The sequence below is a fragment of the Colletotrichum fructicola genome (genome assembly GCF_000319635.2).
Source record: "Colletotrichum fructicola Nara gc5 chromosome Unknown KSG_Nara_v1_contig04, whole genome shotgun sequence".
In the NCBI taxonomy this organism is placed as follows: domain Eukaryota; kingdom Fungi; phylum Ascomycota; class Sordariomycetes; order Glomerellales; family Glomerellaceae; genus Colletotrichum; species Colletotrichum fructicola.
In genome coordinates, this window is record NW_027094054.1 from 4,767,516 (window position 1) to 4,785,116 (window position 17,601).

At 55.3% G+C, this 17,601-nt stretch overlaps 7 protein-coding genes across 7 annotated transcripts; 3 read left to right on the plus strand and 4 right to left on the minus strand.

Annotated features, from left to right (window-relative positions):
- Nucleotides 1–1,119: 1,119 nt before the first annotated feature.
- Nucleotides 1,120–1,822, minus strand: yjlB-3 (Uncharacterized protein; the record flags this gene model as incomplete). Its single annotated transcript, XM_066151970.1, has 3 exons — nucleotides 1,120–1,466; nucleotides 1,527–1,584; nucleotides 1,646–1,822. 3 exons carry the CDS (start codon nucleotides 1,820–1,822, stop codon nucleotides 1,120–1,122), a joined length of 582 nt encoding a protein of 193 aa, XP_066008822.1.
- Nucleotides 1,823–2,189: 367 nt separating this feature from the next.
- Nucleotides 2,190–4,844, minus strand: adl1 (DNA ligase 3; the record flags this gene model as incomplete). Its single annotated transcript, XM_032023818.1, has 2 exons — nucleotides 2,190–3,776; nucleotides 3,828–4,844. The coding sequence occupies 2 exons, from the start codon at nucleotides 4,842–4,844 to the stop codon at nucleotides 2,190–2,192; spliced, it is 2,604 nt and encodes an 867-aa protein (XP_031892249.1).
- Nucleotides 4,845–5,419: 575 nt separating this feature from the next.
- Nucleotides 5,420–6,429, plus strand: CGGC5_v008137 (Eukaryotic translation initiation factor 3 subunit K; the record flags this gene model as incomplete). The annotated part of the gene is made up of 2 exons (XM_032023831.1): nucleotides 5,420–5,586; nucleotides 5,895–6,429. The coding sequence occupies 2 exons, from the start codon at nucleotides 5,420–5,422 to the stop codon at nucleotides 6,427–6,429; spliced, it is 702 nt and encodes a 233-aa protein (XP_031892000.1).
- A 347-nt stretch (nucleotides 6,430–6,776) lies between these two features.
- Nucleotides 6,777–8,091, minus strand: CGGC5_v008138 (putative 20S rRNA accumulation protein 4; the record flags this gene model as incomplete). The annotated part of the gene is made up of 2 exons (XM_032023842.1): nucleotides 6,777–7,901; nucleotides 7,975–8,091. 2 exons carry the CDS (start codon nucleotides 8,089–8,091, stop codon nucleotides 6,777–6,779), a joined length of 1,242 nt encoding a protein of 413 aa, XP_031891999.1.
- Nucleotides 8,092–8,416: 325 nt separating this feature from the next.
- On the minus strand, nucleotides 8,417–10,324 carry cct6 (T-complex protein 1 subunit zeta; the record flags this gene model as incomplete). The annotated part of the gene is made up of 6 exons (XM_032023853.1): nucleotides 8,417–8,655; nucleotides 8,705–9,704; nucleotides 9,761–9,997; nucleotides 10,056–10,077; nucleotides 10,132–10,226; nucleotides 10,283–10,324. 6 exons carry the CDS (start codon nucleotides 10,322–10,324, stop codon nucleotides 8,417–8,419), a joined length of 1,635 nt encoding a protein of 544 aa, XP_031892002.1.
- An 890-nt stretch (nucleotides 10,325–11,214) lies between these two features.
- FLCY (Farnesylcysteine lyase) lies at nucleotides 11,215–13,017 on the plus strand (the record flags this gene model as incomplete). Its single annotated transcript, XM_032023864.1, has 3 exons — nucleotides 11,215–11,341; nucleotides 11,420–11,940; nucleotides 11,989–13,017. The coding sequence occupies 3 exons, from the start codon at nucleotides 11,215–11,217 to the stop codon at nucleotides 13,015–13,017; spliced, it is 1,677 nt and encodes a 558-aa protein (XP_031892001.1).
- A 1,267-nt stretch (nucleotides 13,018–14,284) lies between these two features.
- On the plus strand, nucleotides 14,285–16,969 carry vid27 (Vacuolar import and degradation protein 27; the record flags this gene model as incomplete). The annotated part of the gene is made up of 2 exons (XM_032023875.1): nucleotides 14,285–14,303; nucleotides 14,532–16,969. 2 exons carry the CDS (start codon nucleotides 14,285–14,287, stop codon nucleotides 16,967–16,969), a joined length of 2,457 nt encoding a protein of 818 aa, XP_031891997.1.
- Between the last annotated feature and the right edge of the window lie 632 nt (nucleotides 16,970–17,601).

Here is a 17,601-nt window from a genome sequence, read left to right on the forward strand (position 1 = left end):
TCTCGATTATTTTCTGATACTCAAGAGAGAAATCACACTATTTGTGAATAGCAAGCAATCTATAGATCTTAATCTCGATCTGGCGGCTTCGTTGACCCGATAATCATAACCCCTCTTCACCTCAAAGTAAACAACCAGGATCACCATGGTAAGTTACAGCCTCGAAGCTCTTGACTGTTGTATTTCTAACAAAGGTCGTCAAGGCAACGTTACCCAATCTTCGTCGTCTCTTCATCGAGGCAAGATCCGATGATGAAGAACGAGAAGTATCGAGGAAAGCGGTAAGTTCAACGACAAGAAGATGTGGCGGTACTCTGCTCACACTCTGTTTACAGTTCTACAACGCCGTGCTCTTCATGAGCTCGGTTGCAATCTTCAGTCTGATAGCTCAGAGAATGAACGCAACCAAGTGAGAACAGCTGAAGCTACAAGACGTTCTCATATTAAGGAACGGCATGCCGAGGGTCTTGGCGTTGGCGTTTGCACCCGATGGACGTATGGGCTTGAGTGCAATCACCCCTGCAACGTCCAGCGAGAACGGCACCGACACACTCAGAGTCGACGATCCATCAGGATCAACTCTGGTCATCTTTTGCACGAACAGCTCTTGGCATCTCCGATCTCACGTTCGGATCAGCAGGAGCTTTTCTAGCACCTGGCGATGCAGGCCTGCAATGGCGGCAGCTGGCCGACCTGACTGAATGACGGCCAAAGGTCGGATCATAAGACAGCCGTGTAGACTGTTTGCTTTGAACAAACCACAAGGGTTTGTTCAAAGTCGCCGCTCACAAGGACTATTCGCAGCATGAAGTTATGAGCTGTGGAAAGCAGCATGAATAATGACTACTTTAATTACTCAAGCATCCGAATGCATTCTAAGCCTTTCAGGTCTACGGACATGAAGCGCCGACGCATACCACGTTTGTTTCCCATTCACGGGCATAGTTTCGACCCCAACATGGCAACCAGAACACTTGATCTTGGTCAAAATTATTCTTCCCTTGAAGTAAATTATTCGTCAGAAATCATGTCTCGTAAACCCAACAATCAGAAAAGGGTTCAATGCCGAACATGAATCCCGCTTTCCAAATTGAAGCTAGACAATGTACGATTCAAATCTTAACCCCTCGCAGCCTTCCATATCTTTATCAACGGCCCATCAACTCCATACAAAGGATCCATCCTCGGTAAACCCACCCCTTCGACCTCCTCGACTAGACCCTGCTTCTCCTGTAACGGTTTCCTCCCCATCTCACTCCGCCACTGCGGAGATTCCTCAGGATACACTCCAACATATCGATACTCCTTCTCCCCCGGTGCCGCCTTCTCATCAGCGACGGAAGCATGCGCCACACCGGCCGGAACGACAACAACATCGCCGGGTCGCACCCAGCACCGCACGCCGCTGCCGGCGGGATCAGAGCCGCCCTCGCCGAAGACGAGCTCAGAACGGCCCTGGAAGATGCCTGGATGTAACTCAGTAAGAGAGACCTTGAATGTGTCTAGACAGAATGATGAATGGTTACCGTAACATTCGTGAGTATTGGGATGGAAATGTTTTAACGTGATCGTTCCCCAAGTCCCCTGCGCAAAACACACACCTCGTCAGTTAAAGGTAGATCAGTAGAAGATCTAGATGACTGACTTTCTTCACCCATCCGTACTGCTGCAACTTCTCTGATACCTCATCTTCATCCAGCTCATCGTCAGTGCCCAGCACTCCACGATACACTAGCACAGGGAAATCGCTATTGGGGCAGTGTTCCGTGCGCTTCACCAAATACGTCTCCGGCTGGATCTGTTCTCCATCGGTGGTTGTCATATTGGTGGTCGGCTCAGGTGGGATGGGTGTTGTCTCCAAATAAACGGGCGGCCGCATATCCATTCCCATGGCCATCGTTTTATCCGTCAACACGTCCGGCAATCAGGTCCCTTTCAGGAAGCTCCACGCGGGTAGAAGACCTGCGTCATCTTTTTACTCAAATGATCTTGGCTAAACTGCTGGGTGGGTGTGGTCAAGCGATGATTGACTGCAGGCCAGTGTGGGAGGTACAACGAGTTATCTCCGAACACTCGGAAGTCGACGAGCCAGCTCCGACGATCCCCTCCCATAACCGTATTTCGTCTTTGACAAATCTGATATTGGTATCTTCGACTTCAAATGCTTACAATATCGTCCAATAACTTCTTCATTCCTCATCTTCATCTCCCGCCGCGGTACCCTCCTTCACTGGCGCCTTCGCCTCCTGCTTCCTCCACAACCCAGCCAGAAACTCATTTGTGCTTGCCTCCTCGAGCCCCTTGTCCTCCCTCTTCTTTAGAAACCTCGGAAACCGCAGACTCAGCCCGCGATCCTCGCTTACCAGCCCAATCGCAGCCGTGTACGTTGGGCTCAACGTCACATCCGCAAACGCCATCTCCCACACCTCCTGGGGCTCAAACCACACATCCGGCTCCGGGCCAGAGTATTCCACGAACGCGGGCTTCTGCCCCCGCGTGTTGCGCCCCTCCCCCGTCGCCTCGCCGTCGTCGTAAAAGTCCCGGTTCGCCTTGTAGAAGGCGTCCGTGAAGCCCGACATGCACTTGCACACCACCTCGAGGGACCCCGTGTCCTCGTTGCGCACGGCCATGAGGATGGGCGACCACCACTTGGCCTTGCGCCCCTGGCCGTGCCAGCCCGCGACGGGGATCATGTCGAGCGTGTCGAAGCTTGAGCTGTAGTCCTTCTTGACCTTGAGCCACGAGTCGAGGCGCTTGTCGGGCTCGTACGTTGCGAGCAAAGGCTTGCGACGGCCCTTTTTCTTGGGGGCTTCTTCGTCCTTGGTACCCTTCCCCCGCTTTGTTTTCGAGGGTGTTTTGGGTTCTTCGGCTGTCTCTCCGTCGGCTTCCGCGGTATCGTCGCCTTGATACGGGATATCTGTCAGGTTGTCCAGGATCTTGACCATGATGCCCTCGCATTTGATGTCTGTTGCTTGTTTGAAGAAGTCCAGGACGGCGTCGGAATCCTGCGATGTAGCATCCAAATTCTTGACCCAAGTGAACTGGTGTGGAACCTCGATGAACATGGAGCGGAGAAGCTCTCTCCTCTCTCGGAACGGTCTGTCCAGCAGGGGCTGCCCGTTTAGGAACATGAGGTCGAACGCGAACATGCACACGTCGACCTGGATGCTTCCGATCGCGACATCCTTGCGAGCGCGGTTCGTGAGTGTCTGGAAGTTCTTCAAGTCTCCGGTTTCTCTATCCACCGCCACAACTTCACCCTCCATGATGAAGCTGTCTACCCCTTCGCCGCGGATCTTGGGCATCAGCGCGACCAAGTCGGGGTATTTGTCGGTCATGAGTTCTAGGTGCCGCGAAAAGATGGTGACCTTCCCCTTCTCATCGCAATGAATTTGTGCGCGCTGGCCATCATACTTGAACTCGCATGCGAAGTCTCTCCCTTGCAGCTTGGTGAGCATTTCTGAGAGGTCCCTTGTGATGCTGCCCAACATGGGCCGTAAAGGAATGTGCAGCGTTAGGCCGCAGCGGATTAGAAGCTCATCGCAGACGCCGATCTCTAGCAAAACCGGGACGAGGTCGTTGTAATTCGGCCGCCGCGCGAAGCATGCTTTGACGATTTCTTCTGCCTTGCTCCATACCTCGGCCAACTCATCCTTTTTAAGTTTCTGCAAGTCTTTCACAGACCGCAGAGGAAATTCTGCTCCTGCCGGACGCGAGAGTAGGAAAGCTCTTGAAAGGGCGATCAGCATAGTCGTCTTGACAGCCCCGATTCGCAGCTGAGGGTCGTGTTAGTTCTGAGGAAGTTTGTGCAGGAAGGCTTTACTCACATGCTGGCACAGAGTCCGCACAATGTACCTGCTCTCTTCGCCACCCCGCGCATCTTGAAGCAATTTATCAACGATTCTCTGCTTGGCCTCACCACTGCCCTGCCCTTGACTATTTGCGATCTTAACCAAGGACTGGTAAACAGCCTGGATTGTTAACGGCTTCGGCTTACGCAGTGTGAAGCTCTGTTTCTTCTTCGCCTCAAATGCCACATCGCCCGCGTCGCCATACTTATCGTATATTGTCTTCAAGGCCCGACCGTCTAAGCCGCATACCTGCTTCAGTGCCTTAGATATCGCCGACCCGCCCAGACCCAATTCTAAGGAGATATAGGGAGGTGAAATGGCATTTGTCGCTAGCCAAACCGCGGGTAGAAGACTGTCTGGATCTGCTTCGATCAGAACCCGGATGGAGTTGACCAAGGTGTCGACGATCTTAATCCGGCTTTGCGTGCCGTTCACTAACACGAAGCATCTTGTCAGGAATGCGTAAGATGCATGGCCTCCTTCAGACGCCCACTGCTCCTTGAGCTGAGGGGTAAACTCTGATGGGTCAAACGTCAGTGGACTTTGATCTAGGGGAATCGTCGCTGATGCGGTGTCTTCCGCGTTGGCTACCGAGGACAGTGACAGAGTGTTCTTCTTGGGCGCCTGCGGTAGCACGACAGCTGGCTTGGACGGTTCGGCGACAGCTGATGGTACTTCCTGAGCTTTGGATGCCTCAACTGGAGTAGACTCTTTTGCAGGCTCAGGACATGGCGTTGAGGCAGCTCTCTCATTCTGGACTTCGGCATCCCACTCGGCTTGCAATTTCCGTGCAAGCTCCTCATCCGTCAACTCCGAATTCTCCCCATTCACTGAGTGGCTATTTGGCGTGGCATCTGGTGTATCCTTTGGTGTTTCTTTAGGCGTGGTGCTGCCATTCTGCCTCTGTTTTGAAAAGAAGTACTCTAGTCCCCTCGACGGCACTCCGGATGAAGATTGGTCGTTGAGTTTCCGCTTCTTGGATGGGCTGGGCATGGCGGCGGTATCAACAGGGAAAAGCCGTTGGAAAGATCATACCGTTTGAAGTAACGAATGACGTGGCTCGGGTACGGTATTGAGTAAATAAACAATCGGAAACGGCGTCACTTCATGTCGATAAACAAGTCACTTTGGGGTCGGCATTTACAGCAGCTCCGTCCTCGTCCCCTGCACGTCCAGCGCCTCAGTCAATGACGCTGCACCAGCCATCCAAACACAGAAGGCCCAAGCTCCCGAATGAGGTCTTAGTCATCGGGCACAAGTGGTTCTCCAACGTTGAGGACGCCGGCAGCACCTCTTTTCCGTCGCCGGCGCTAAGCCCCTTCCATCAAGCGACTTTCACACAACTTGAGAAATCTTTCCCTGCCGCTGCTGTGTGTGCGCGCGTGTGTGTGGCCAGCCAAACCACAGCGAAAAAGAGTGTAGCCCCACCAAGGCGGTTTTCTCTCACGAAGCCCGCCCCCCTCCACGTCGTGAACGAACCTCGAATCCGACCTCGACCTACACCTCACACCCCCGTGATACCCCCCGCCCACCACAACCACATCTCCCCCCCTTCAGAACCAGCAGCCATGTTGAACGGCGAAGATCCGCCCGAGCGGCCCGACTACATTGTCAACATCATCAATGGCCTCGAGCGTTACAACCCCGAGGCCGTCGTCACCCTTGAGGCGTACCTCCAGGAGCAGTGCGAGCAGAAGACCAGCGACTGCAATGCCAACCGCACACTCCTGAAGCTGTGAGTCTGCTCCCTTCTCCTGTCCTCGTCGTCGTTGGCCCCCTTTCGCCTCCGAACCGAAACAACTAAGTCTCTTCTACTCTTGCCCAATCTTGTTGGTCTTGCGCCGGTTTACATGATGACCATAAACGTTTCCTATTACCTGACATTGCGCCGGTCCGGCTTCCGTCATGAACCGACCAAACGTCGCAAATGAAGTCAAACCGTGGTGATACCTGAACGAACACCGGAAAACAACCTTCATCTTCATCAGCACTGTTTCGAATACGACCATCGGCTAACAAAGTCTCTCTTCTCTCCGCCAACAGGTACCAGCTCAACCCCGACCGTATCAAGGACGAGGTCGTCACCAACATCCTCGTCAAGGCCATGACCCAGTTCCCCTCCCCCCAGTTCACCCTGGCCCTCCACCTCATCAACGCCTCCGCCGCCGCCCAGGGCGAGCTCCACGAGGCCGTCACCAAGCTGCGCACCCTCAACTCCCAGCTCGAGGGCGCCCAGTACGCCCGCTTCTGGAACACCATCGACGGCGACGACCTCTGCGCAGACCTCATCGCCGACATCTCCGGCTTCGAGGACCTCATCCGCGCAAACATCGCCGGCCAGGTCTCCCAGGCCTTCCGCGAGGTCTCCCTCTCCCAGCTCGAGTCCTGGCTCGGCCTCAGCGCCGATGCCACCGCCAAGTTCGCCTCCGAGGTCGCCGGCTGGACCGTCGGTGACAACGGCATTGTCTCCATCCCCCGCAACGCCGAGAACGAGGCCAAGAAGGCCGAGATCAGGGAGGACGTCAACGTCGACATGTTCTCGAGGGTTCTCCGCAGATCATGGGAGGAGACGGCTTAAGAAGAATTGAAAAGGTTTAAGGGCCAAAAGTTCTGGATGTTGTGGGTGAGAGGATGAATCAACTCTATTTTCTCAAGGAGAGAAAAAGAGAAGAAAAGAGGTACCCTTGGCTGCTTGACGGCTCCGTTCATGGAGTTCAGGGCTGGGAGAGAAGCATGGCGGCAAAATTACCGGCGTTCATTGTGACTTTGGAATTGGGAGAGCCATAGAGGATATCCCCGAATATGAGACATGCCACAAAGAAGATCTGTCTAAGAGTGTCGTATGGTGTTGTTCATTGCCACGTGTCTATAAACAATGCTTTTTCCCATCCCCCCTCGTGTTACATCACGCCTCAAACCAAACGCTCATCGCTTCGCGAGCTCCTCCCACTGCACACCACACCACTCCTCAAGATACCCCGCCTCGCCCGCCTCAATCCCCCTCTCCTGACAATCCGCCTCGCACACCCCGACAATAACGGTACCCCAATCCATGCCCTCCAGCGAGACCTCCTCCGCCTCCAGCTCCGCGATCGCGTTCGGCGTCATCTGCACCTCAAACACCCTGCCCGCGCCGCAGTTCCCGCACCGCGGCATCCGGCCCCCGCTCGCCGTCAGCGCCTTCCCCACGGCGTCCGCCTTGGAGTACAGCAGCGGCGCGCCGCCGAACTCGTACCGGATCGCCTGCTCCGGGTTCTGCGCCATGCGGTCCGCGAACTTCTGGAACACCGCGTCCATCGACGACTCGAACACGTCCTTGGTGTCCATCGCGCCGCTGCTGCCCCCCGGCCCGTCCGTGTCGACTTCCATCCGCGCGTTCTGCGGGATCGCCGCCGGCTCCGGGTCGAGCGTCTCGAACTCCGCGTCCGCGAGGTACGACAGGCGGTACGGCTTCGGCTGCGCGGCGGCCTCGGGCCAGGGCTCCGGGGCCGGCGGCGGGCCCGACGGCGTTTGCGGGTTGTTCAGTGAGAGCGTCTCGGCGAAGGTCTTGGGGAGGTCGTCTGCGGCCGTGGCTTCGGGCTTCTTCGTCTCGGCGGGTTTGGAGAAGGGGTTGGACGCCGGCGCGGTGGTGCTGAACGGGCTGCTGCTGGACGAGCCCGTGCTGAAGGGGTTCGCGCTGCTGGCGAAGGGGTTCGCTCCGGCAGAGCCACCGGCGCTTCCGCCAAACAGCGCGCTGCCGAGGCCCGGGCCGGCCTCCTTCTTGGGCTCTTCTTCCTCCTTCCGCGGGGCCTCCTTCTGAGCGGGGGCGGCCTTCTTGGTGGCGATGGCGGGTGCATCCTTTGATATCCTGACGCCCCTGACGGCGCGGATGCTGCCCTGCTTGCGGCGGCAGGTGGGCTTGCGGCAGGCGAAGACGTAGAGGCGGCGCTCGTGGCCGGGGAACTTTTCGGGCAGCTCGCCGTTGAGCTGGAGAAGCTGGACCATGATGTCGTTACAGACCTTGCAGCGCGCGAGCGCCACGGAGGCGGGTTTCTCTGGGTTCAGCCATTCCTGTGGAAGAAGCAGTGTCAGTTTGAGCCGTGCTTTTTGGAGGGGCATCAGAGGGTTTGCGATTAGGACTTACGGGGCGTCCGCCCAGGCGACTGATGGTATCTTCGTCAGCATCGCTTGTGGCGTATCCGAGTAGAACATTAGTCTCGGTGAATTCCTCCTGCGAGGAATCGCTGTCGTAGTCTGCCATCTTATTTCTTTGCGTGCGCGTATGTGGCTTTTGGACTGCTGGGTTGGGCTGCTGCCGTACGTGGGGTCAAGAATTTTTGGCCGTCGAAAATGTTCGATGCGGGGCTTATCTTATCGCACCTGTAGCGGGCGAGGGGTCAACAACGTCCTAAGCTAGCTGTCTCACTCGCGGATCAGTTCAACGATTAAAGGAGGCATTGCACGCTACAATTCTCATGTCTTGTTCGTAAATGGATATCATTCCAGTTCTCAGCTTTTGACAGGTTTAAAAGCAACGCCTTTTGTCTACCGTGCCAATACTTTACAACGAAAATCCGGTAAACCCATTACTCCTCAGGTCCGTCCATACCGGGGCCTGGGCCGCCTTGTCTACCCATCTGTCTCGCCTTCAGCAACTCGTCGCACAGCAGCAGGTTGGAGGCAATGCTGGAGCTGGAGGCGATGCAGTTTCTCAGCACCCTGAAAGAGTCGAAGATTCCCTCAAGCTCGGGGTCCATCGGCTCACCCGTTGCGAGGTCCAAGCCCACAACGTTACCATCGGCGTGCTCATCTTGCATGGCAGCAACTGCAATGTGTTAGTTCAAGCGTAATAACAGACGGACAAAAACACTTACGGGCATCCTGGATGTCGAGACCAGCGTTGGCAGCCAGGGTCTTGGGAATGATGAGCAGGGCATCGGCGAATGCCTCAACACCCCACTTAGCCTTGCCCTTCACCGTCTTGGAGAAGGCATCGCTCTTCAGGTGCGCCGCGCAGGCTACCTGGAAAGCGCCGGCACCGGGAACAACGCTCTTGTCAACAATCATGTTGTAGACGCTGCGCAGACCGTCACGGACGGCATCGGTAACCTGGGTAATGGTGTGTGCGTTGGGGCCCTTGATGAGAAGGGTGACGGACTTGGGGTCCTTGACCTCCTCGATAAAGGTGTACTTCTCCTCGCCCAAGGTCTGCTCGTAGACGAGACCGGCCCATCCGAGGACATCGGGTGACAGGTCCTCGACACTGTTCTGTGCAACACCGCCGCAGATGAGCTGCAGTCTCTCCATGTTTCTCCTCTTGGCGCGACGCAGGGCAAGGATGCCGTTCTTGGCCAGGACATCCAGAGACAGGGGGTCGATACCCTTCTGGTTGACGATAACAAAGTTCTTGTTGGGGTCGTTTCCGCAAACCTCCTTCTTGAGCTCGACAATCTTCTTCAACTTGGCGTCGACGAATCGGCGCTCGCTCTCCACCAGCTTGTCCCTTTGCTCCGCGCTAGAGTAGAAGAATCCAGAGTTGATCTCGGTCTTCTCGTACTCCAAGCTCACGTTCATCGTCAGGATGTAGGCGTTCTCGACGCGCTTCGGCATGTCGGGGTGGCGGGCGCCGTGGTCCAGAGCCAGACCCTTGATAAGCTGGGTGTCGGAGGCGGTACGGTGCTGCATCTTCATAATCTCAACCATGTGCAAGTCGGGCTTGGCGGGGGCCTGGTAGATGGCGAGCACGGCGTCGACGATATCGGGGGTGAGCTTGGCAGCGAGGCTGGAGTTGAGCTTCGTGGACAGCGATGTGCGGGCGACGGAAAGGAGCAACTCGCGGTCGACCTCCTTGGCGAGCTTGAAGCCATCGAGGAACTGTGTATCCAGTCAGCCCCACGTTCTTTGCGTCGTACCATCTGCAAAAGACGAACCTTCAATGCCTCGTTCTTTGCAATCTCGAAACCATCCGTGATAATTCTAGGGTGCAGTCCTTCCGAGATGTAGCGATCCGCCTGCTTCAGAAGCTCACCGATCAACAAAACGGCCGACGTCGTACCATCACCACAGATATCGTCCTGGGCAGTCGCAGCTCGCGCAATCATGACGGCGGTGGGGTTCTGTATTTGCATCTCCCTGAGGAGAACGTTTCCATCTTTTGTCAACTTGATCTGTTCGGCGCGCATTAGCAGCGGTCCAGGGGTAAGGAGGGGCGGCGATATGTCGCACTTGGCCGGAACCGTCAACAAGCCTGGGAGATATTAGCAAACATTATAGCAACAAGAAAGATTATTTGGTGTCGTACATCTTGATGGTGCCCAGAGGGCCGAGGTTGGACTTGAGGACATCCTGCAGGCCTTCACCAGCGCTGATGTTGACCTTCAGGGCTTCACCCCGCCGCTACTTGGCTGATTAGCAACACAAACAAGGCCCGGCAGAAAAAGGGCAATGCGCACCCTGGATTCGGCCTTGGGGTTGAGCAGTTGGGCCGCAGACATGATGGCTGGAGGTCGTCGAGAGGCTCGTGAGGGGGGTATCGATCGGTGAGGTTATTGGATTAGCGACCTGACGTGGAGTGTTCTCGAGGGTTGACCTGGCCTGGTCCGGGGAGCTTCAGATGCGGGACTCTGGTGGTGACTTTTTTTCTGCCTTGAGGTGGCAGGCGGTCAGCTAGCGGTGGAAGGTGCTGGCTCGGTGCCTGAGTGCTTTCTCGTTGGCGCGACTTCTTCTTAGCTGCATATACCCAATCGATCTTTGAGGGACATGCATCTAAAGGAGTCTACATGTGTCAGCAGAGACTGACGGCATGTTCTATGGTCGGTGCGTCGTTAGTGGGTGGCCGATAGCTACTGCAGCACGGCAGGCGGGAGCAGGGACTTTGGGGGTCTTGGGGTACCACCCGAGTGAAACCTCTACTCTCTCTACCACTAAGCTATGAGCCGCTGCTTTATCAGGAGCTCGGAAGAGCTTCATCGCCAGGACAGCCTTTCTCAGAGGCACAGCTCTGTTAAATACACTCCGTCTGGGAAATCGTCGGTGAAGGGCAGCCTGCAAATTGTTCTGTTTTCTCACGGAAAGATTCCCCATATCGACCTCCGCTTCCCCTGAACACGCATCACCCCGGTCCGGCAGGGAGCAGAGCCACAGGAGTAACACCAATAAAGCGGCGGTTTGTTTACTCACCCAGAGTTTAATTCATTTGGGGGACCTCCTGGGCAGTACGAATTACGAATCTCATTCATGCTCCCCCTTTCATCCTCTTCATCCCGCAAAAACATGTATTGAAATCTCGCATCTATCTCTCTTCAATTCTTCATCACTCTTTGCTTTTGCTGTTTCATATAATCCTTCTAAAGCTTGAGATTGCCTGATAATCCGACAATACATCATGTGGGGGTCCAAGCTCTCAGCTGTGCTCTCCGCGCTCAGCTTGACGGGAACTGGCGTGCCCGCGACCGAGACAGAGGTCGAGATCGTCGCCTTTGACAGCAGTGTCAAGCAAGTCGCCATCATCGGTTCGTAGACACCGCTGGAACTCCCGCCACAGCAGCTTTTGTATTCTGTGTAAAATCTAGCCACTAATCCTCCTCCAGGAGCTGGCGCGGGTGGCTCTGCTGCCGCTTACTACCTGCAACAGTATGCCGAGGCAGACGGCATTGAAGTGAACATCACCGTGTTTGAAAAGACCAACCACATCGGCGGTCGGACTTTGACGGTTGAAGCTTACGATAACCCGCTTGAGCAAGTCGAGCTGGGCGCGTCCATCTTCATCGAGGCCAATCAGATTCTCTACAATGCTAGCAGGCGGTTCGGCCTTCCCCTCAAGGAGCCCGAGTCCGGCAGTGACGGCTTCCTGGGCATTTGGGATGGCGAGCAGTTTGTGTACACCCAGGACGACAGCTCCTGGCAGTGGTGGAACCTAGCCAAGCTCTTTTGGAAGTACGGCTTGGCTCCCTACAAGGCGCAGAAGCTCGTCCAGTCTACCGTTGATACCTTCCTGCAATTGTATGAGGCGCCTCACTTCCCGTTCCGCTCTCTGACCCAAAGGGCGTTTGAGCTGGACCTTCTGAAGGCGACTTCGGTTACTGGAAAGGAGTTCCTCGCCAACAATGATGTAAGTCATCACACGCGTCAGACTAGATCGCTCGCTCACCTGATGTAGATTGGCGAGCTGTTCTCTGACCACATCATCCAAGCTGCAACTCGCGTCAACTATGCTTCCAACCTGAAGTACATCCATGGTCTGGAGACCATGGTATCCATGGCGCCTGAGGGCGCCAAGCAAGTCATTGGCGGCAACTGGCAAATCTTCGACACCATGCTGCAGAAGACTAACGCGACTGTGAACCGCAACACCACCGTAACCTCCATGGAGGTCAAGACTGGCCCTACAAGCTCCAAGTACTTCATTTCGGCCAAGGACTCTCACGCAGATGCCGCTGCCGAGGCGGATCAATACCCCGTCGCCTTCGACAACGTCGTCATTGCCACCCCTTGGCAATACAGCGACATCAGCGTTGCGGAGGACTTGTTCCAACACAAAATCGACGAGATCCCTTACGTCAAGCTCCACGTCACACTCTTCGCCTCTCCGTTCCGTCTGTCGCCCGAGTACTTTGGCATGGAGCCCGGGTCCAAGGCGCCCGACACGGTCCTCACGACTCTCAACCCTGCCGACGAGGCCAAGGCCGGAGCTGAGGGTGCCGGCAAGGCCGGCTTCTACTCCATCAGCACCCTGAGGACGGCCACGAACCCGGAAACCCTCAAGGACGAGTTCATTTACAAGATCTTCTCTCCTAAGCAGGTCACCGCCGAGTTCCTCTCGCAGCTTCTCGGAGTAAAGGTCCCCGAAACCATCGTCTCTAAGGACAAGACCGAGGCCGTCGACCCCATTTCGTGGTACCACCCTCACGTCTTCCATTCCTACCCGATTGAGTATCCCCGCGTCACCTTCCAGGACCCTATCCTGAGAGACGGTCTGTACTACCTCTCCGGCATGGAGAGCTTCATCTCTTGCATGGAGACCAGTGCGCTCATGGGCAAGAATGTTGCCAAGCTGATTGCGGAGGACTTTGCCGTCTCTACTGAGGCTGTCAAGGAGGAGGAGGTTATGATTGAGAAGGTGGAGGAGGGTGCCCAGGAGGTGATTGAGCAAACGGAGAAGGAGCCGGTTGTCGCTGATGAGCTATAGGCTGTCTTTACTATGGGCTGGGGCGTAATTGGTCATGTTTTTGTTCATTACAGCGCTCGTTTCAAATGAATTACCACTGTAAGATTGATTCCTGACTTTGAACAACTGGTGTTGGATCATTCTTTTTTGTTGGTTTTTGGTGATGAGCCCCACCATGTTACAGTATCAACACGTGTGTTGAGGTGTAACGTGCGCAAATGCACTTCCAGGAACGAGGATGGACAATTTCACGGCTCATTTATGATAACTCATGTTGGTGAGGAACACCCTGGAAAGGACGTGGCGGGCGTCAACCTTCTCTAAGCCTCAATTCACAATCAAAATGTTACTTTGACAGAGACACCCGACATCAGTAAGTGGTTGGTTTTCAGCTTCCCGAACCACTCGGATGATGAAGTGTTTTTTGGTAACAAACAAACAAAATGGCTTAGTCAGAGTTTGAGAACCCAGATTCAGAGTTTGAGAACCCAGATGAGTGCATCCAACGGCTGAGATCCCCCCAACTCAAACAAAAAGTGAGCTGACATTCTGTAGGTAGAAGCTCCCGGGAAGTCACATCTCGACTTTCAGGTCGCTAAGGATCAAATCTTCAAGACATGGCTGAATGATAACTGCGTTATCAATTTCAGAGAGCCGGGAAACGGTATCTTACTCAGAAAAAAGGAAAATATACTTCGTGCACCTGCTGCAAGCAGGTACAAGATCCAAGTTTCTTGCAGTCTGCAGCAGACGGGAGGGAACCCGGGCGGCGGGAAGGTGCTGCTGTCACTCACGGCTTGCGCCGGTAGGTACCTACCTTCCAAGGTGCTGTTGGGCCCAGGCCCAAATCAAGCAGGACCACCCACCCCCGGCTTCCAAGGGTCCCCGTGACATCCCTGCCGCTGTGGCTGACGTATCCGCAGGTTGCCGTGGCGAGAAAAATTGGAGGAAAAAAAGAGGGGCGTGCACCGCCACAGGCCACCTTTGACCCCTCGTCCCCTCCATCAGCAGCAGCAGCACCAGCAGCTACGACCGTGACCCCAAAACCCAGGAAAGCTACCTTTTTGTTATGACGCATTTTCCTTCCCGGTCGTACCTTTAGTGCCTGATCTGTCTCTCTCTGTTCATTTCGTGGCCAAGGCCTGGCACTTTCCGCTCTCTCCTCCTCTTTCTCATTCCACGCCGACGGGAATTATTTGCTTTTGCGAAGATCATAAATACAAGCAACTGCGTCCGCGACTGATTCCCTTCTTAAACCGAGCCCCTCCTCCCCTCTCGAGCTCTCAAAATGTTTGTCCTCAGAAACGGTAAGTTTACCCCGCCACCCACCTGTTGCTAACGGTCTGTTCTGCCACTCTGTTTGCTCTTGTCCCGCGACCGCAAATTCCATGTGAGATTTGTTGGTTGGGCCTGTTCGTCATCACCGCTTGCGACCAACAGGTTGGCCGACATTTTCCACTTTTCCCTTCATTTGCGACATCTGCACTACACACACACTTCATACGACATTTTCGCTAACACACCTTGTTCAACAGTGGGCAAGCTCATCTTCGGATCTAGTAACCAAGAGTCTTTGATCGAACTCCCCCAAGGACAACTCTACCTCGTCCGCCCACTCTCGCCCAAGGGCTACTCCGAACTCATCTTCAAGGACGCCGCCGCCCGTATCCGACGCACCGCACAGGACTTCCAGTACCAGCTCGTCATCCAGAGAGTCTACGAGGAAGGCGAGGCTGAGCTTCTGGCCGAAGAGGAAGGAGAGGACGCCGAGATCGACGCACTTGCCGCTGCCGAGAGAGACGAGAAGACCTTCCTGCTCGACGAGGCACTCCACTTCCGAGTCGACTTTCGTGACGGCAGTGACAAGATCCTTGCCTGGCGTGATCTGAGTGGTGATACCGGCGACGTCTACGAGTTTGTTTGCGATAACGTCGTCTCTCCCGGCCAAGTCTCCCAGTTCGACCGCATCGCGAAGGAGTGCCAATACGAACGCAAGTACCGCAAGCCACACACTACCGCTTCCGACGCCGACCTCGACCAGTTCGAGTTCGAGGAGGAGCATCCCATTCCTCCTGCGAGCCCTATTCACAGCCCAACGCTGACACGCTCGATCGACTCTTCCGACGGCTTGTTTGTGCCCCAGACACCGCCCCAGGCCGCAAACACCTCCGCCGCACAAGAGCAAACGCCCGTCAAGACGCCTACCATGCCTGAGAAGAAGAAGGACACGGCCCCGCCCAAGTCTGCCGAGGCTCCTGAGGCCCTCAGCACTTATGCTGCCGAGAAGGCGGAGTTGCACTTCTTCGACTTCCCCTCCGGCTCGTTTGTTCAGCAAGATGCCGCTGTCACTGCCACTGTCACGGAGGTCGGCAAGTGGGAGTACTGGCTGCAGGTCGAGAGCGAGGACCGCGCGTGGCTCGGCATTCCTATCGTAGCCGATATCAACCCCGTCTTCAACTTCGAATTTTTGTCCTTTATTTTCAACCAGTTCTCCCCTGATGGGTCGGCTTACTCTTGGCTTCTTCGGTTCAAAGACCAACCAACTTTGGAGCGGTTCCAAGACGCTCTTCTCCGTGCCTTGTGGGAGCAATTGAACGAGACCAAGTGGGAGAAGATCAAGGAGAGGGAGCAGGAGTACATCACGGATGCCTTCAACGACCTAACGATGGAAGATACCCCCGAGGAAGAAGAGGAGGAGGAAGAGGATTACGAAGACGCCGAGGATGATGCCCAGCGCAGCGAGCACTACGATAGCGACGAAGAGGAGGATGACGTCGCTACCAAGGACGAGGATGGTAACGTTAACTCACAGCTTGCTGTTGGCTACAAGCACGACCGATCATTTGTCGTGCGCGGATCCAAGATCGGTGTTTTCAAGCACACGCCTAACAACAACCTTGAATTCTCGACCAATATCTCCAAGGTCGAGACGCCGAAGGGCACACTGTTCAGTCCCAAGAAGGTCATGCTTCACAACGAGGACCGTAACATGATTTTGCAGAATGAGACGGACCCCAATAAGCTTTACCGCATGGACCTGGAGTACGGCAAGGTCGTCGACGAGTGGAACGTTCACGAGGACATTCCCGTCTTGAACTTCGCGCCAGAGAACAAGTACGCCCAAATGACGCATGAGCCCACCTTCCTGGGTATCTCCAAGAACGCCCTCTACCGTGTCGACCCCCGTCTGTCCGGCACCAAGCTTGTCGACTCCCAGCTCAAGCAGTACGCCTCCAAGAACGACTTCTCCGCCATCTCCACGACAGAGAAGGGCTACATTGCCGTCGCGTCCAACAAGGGAGACGTCCGTCTGTTCGATCGCCTGGGCATCAACGCCAAGACGCACATTCCCGCCCTCGGTGAGGCCATCATCGGTCTCGACGTCTCCGCCGACGGTCGCTGGATTCTTGCCACCTGCAGGACCTACATCCTCTTGATCGACGCCATGCAGAAGTCAGGCAAGAATGAGGGCAAGCTCGGCTTTGAGAAGTCCTTCGCTGCCGACTCTAAGCCTCAGCCGCGCCGTCTCGCTCTTACGCCTGAGCACGTGGCCCAGTTCGCTCACGAGACCGGAAAGCCCGTCTCCTTCACCCCCGCGCGCTTTAACACAGGCACGGACGCAGAGGAGAAGAGCATCATCACGGCCACGGGACCGTACATTGTCGAGTGGAACCTCAAGAAGGTCCTCCGTGGCGCCAAGGCGCCCTACCTCATCAAGCGCTACGCTGAGGAGGTCAAGGCCGACGACTTCAAGTTCGGCTCCGACAAGAACGTCATCGTCGCCTTGCCCAACGAGGTCAACATGGTCGGCAAGCAGGGCCTCAAGCGACCCACGCGCGAGAGCATCGCCGGCCCCGGATGGGCCAGACTGAGCATGGGCGGAGGACGCAGCAGAGACTCGGGCCGCATCGGCACCCCGCAGAGCAGCCGCTACAAGCTGGGCAAGGACGACATCGTCGACTCGCCTTACTGATTTCCCTCCGACCTTGTGTGTGTATACACACATTCTGCGTTGTTTCCCAGACTTGTGTACGCATTGATGTTGGAACGTCTCTTTTTCACGACGACGGGCGTTTTCCCCGGAAATGGATTTACAGCACCACCAACCCCCTTCCAAGGCACGGATGTGTTTCTTTTTTTGCTACCATTTAAATGCAGCCCTTTCGCTTGCTTCTATTCTTTGTGTGTCTCTCTCGAGTGCTCACATGAGAGAGTCACTTTACCCCTTTAGATACCTCTTGACATCAGAACAAATTCAATTACATGAAAAAATTCCCTGCTTAGTGTCGTTGTTATCTAGTGTGCTTATGGTGATCGCTGTTGTTTCGTGCAAATTGTCTTTACTGACGTTATGGGGTTTAGGAGGCGTGGTCTCACAACAACACTTGAGCTGCATTGGTTAAAACCGTTCCTTCAGTAGGTAGATAGTCTAATGCTAAACCAACATAAACTCGAAAATACAAATGGGACAAGAGAGATATTGTTCCTGTGTTGTCTAACACTCCCGAATACCCTCTCCTTCCCACGATAGCATGAGAGGAAAGATCCCGTAATAAAACAAACTCCGCTTGGCTCGATGCCCTCTGCCCAACCTGACGTTAACTG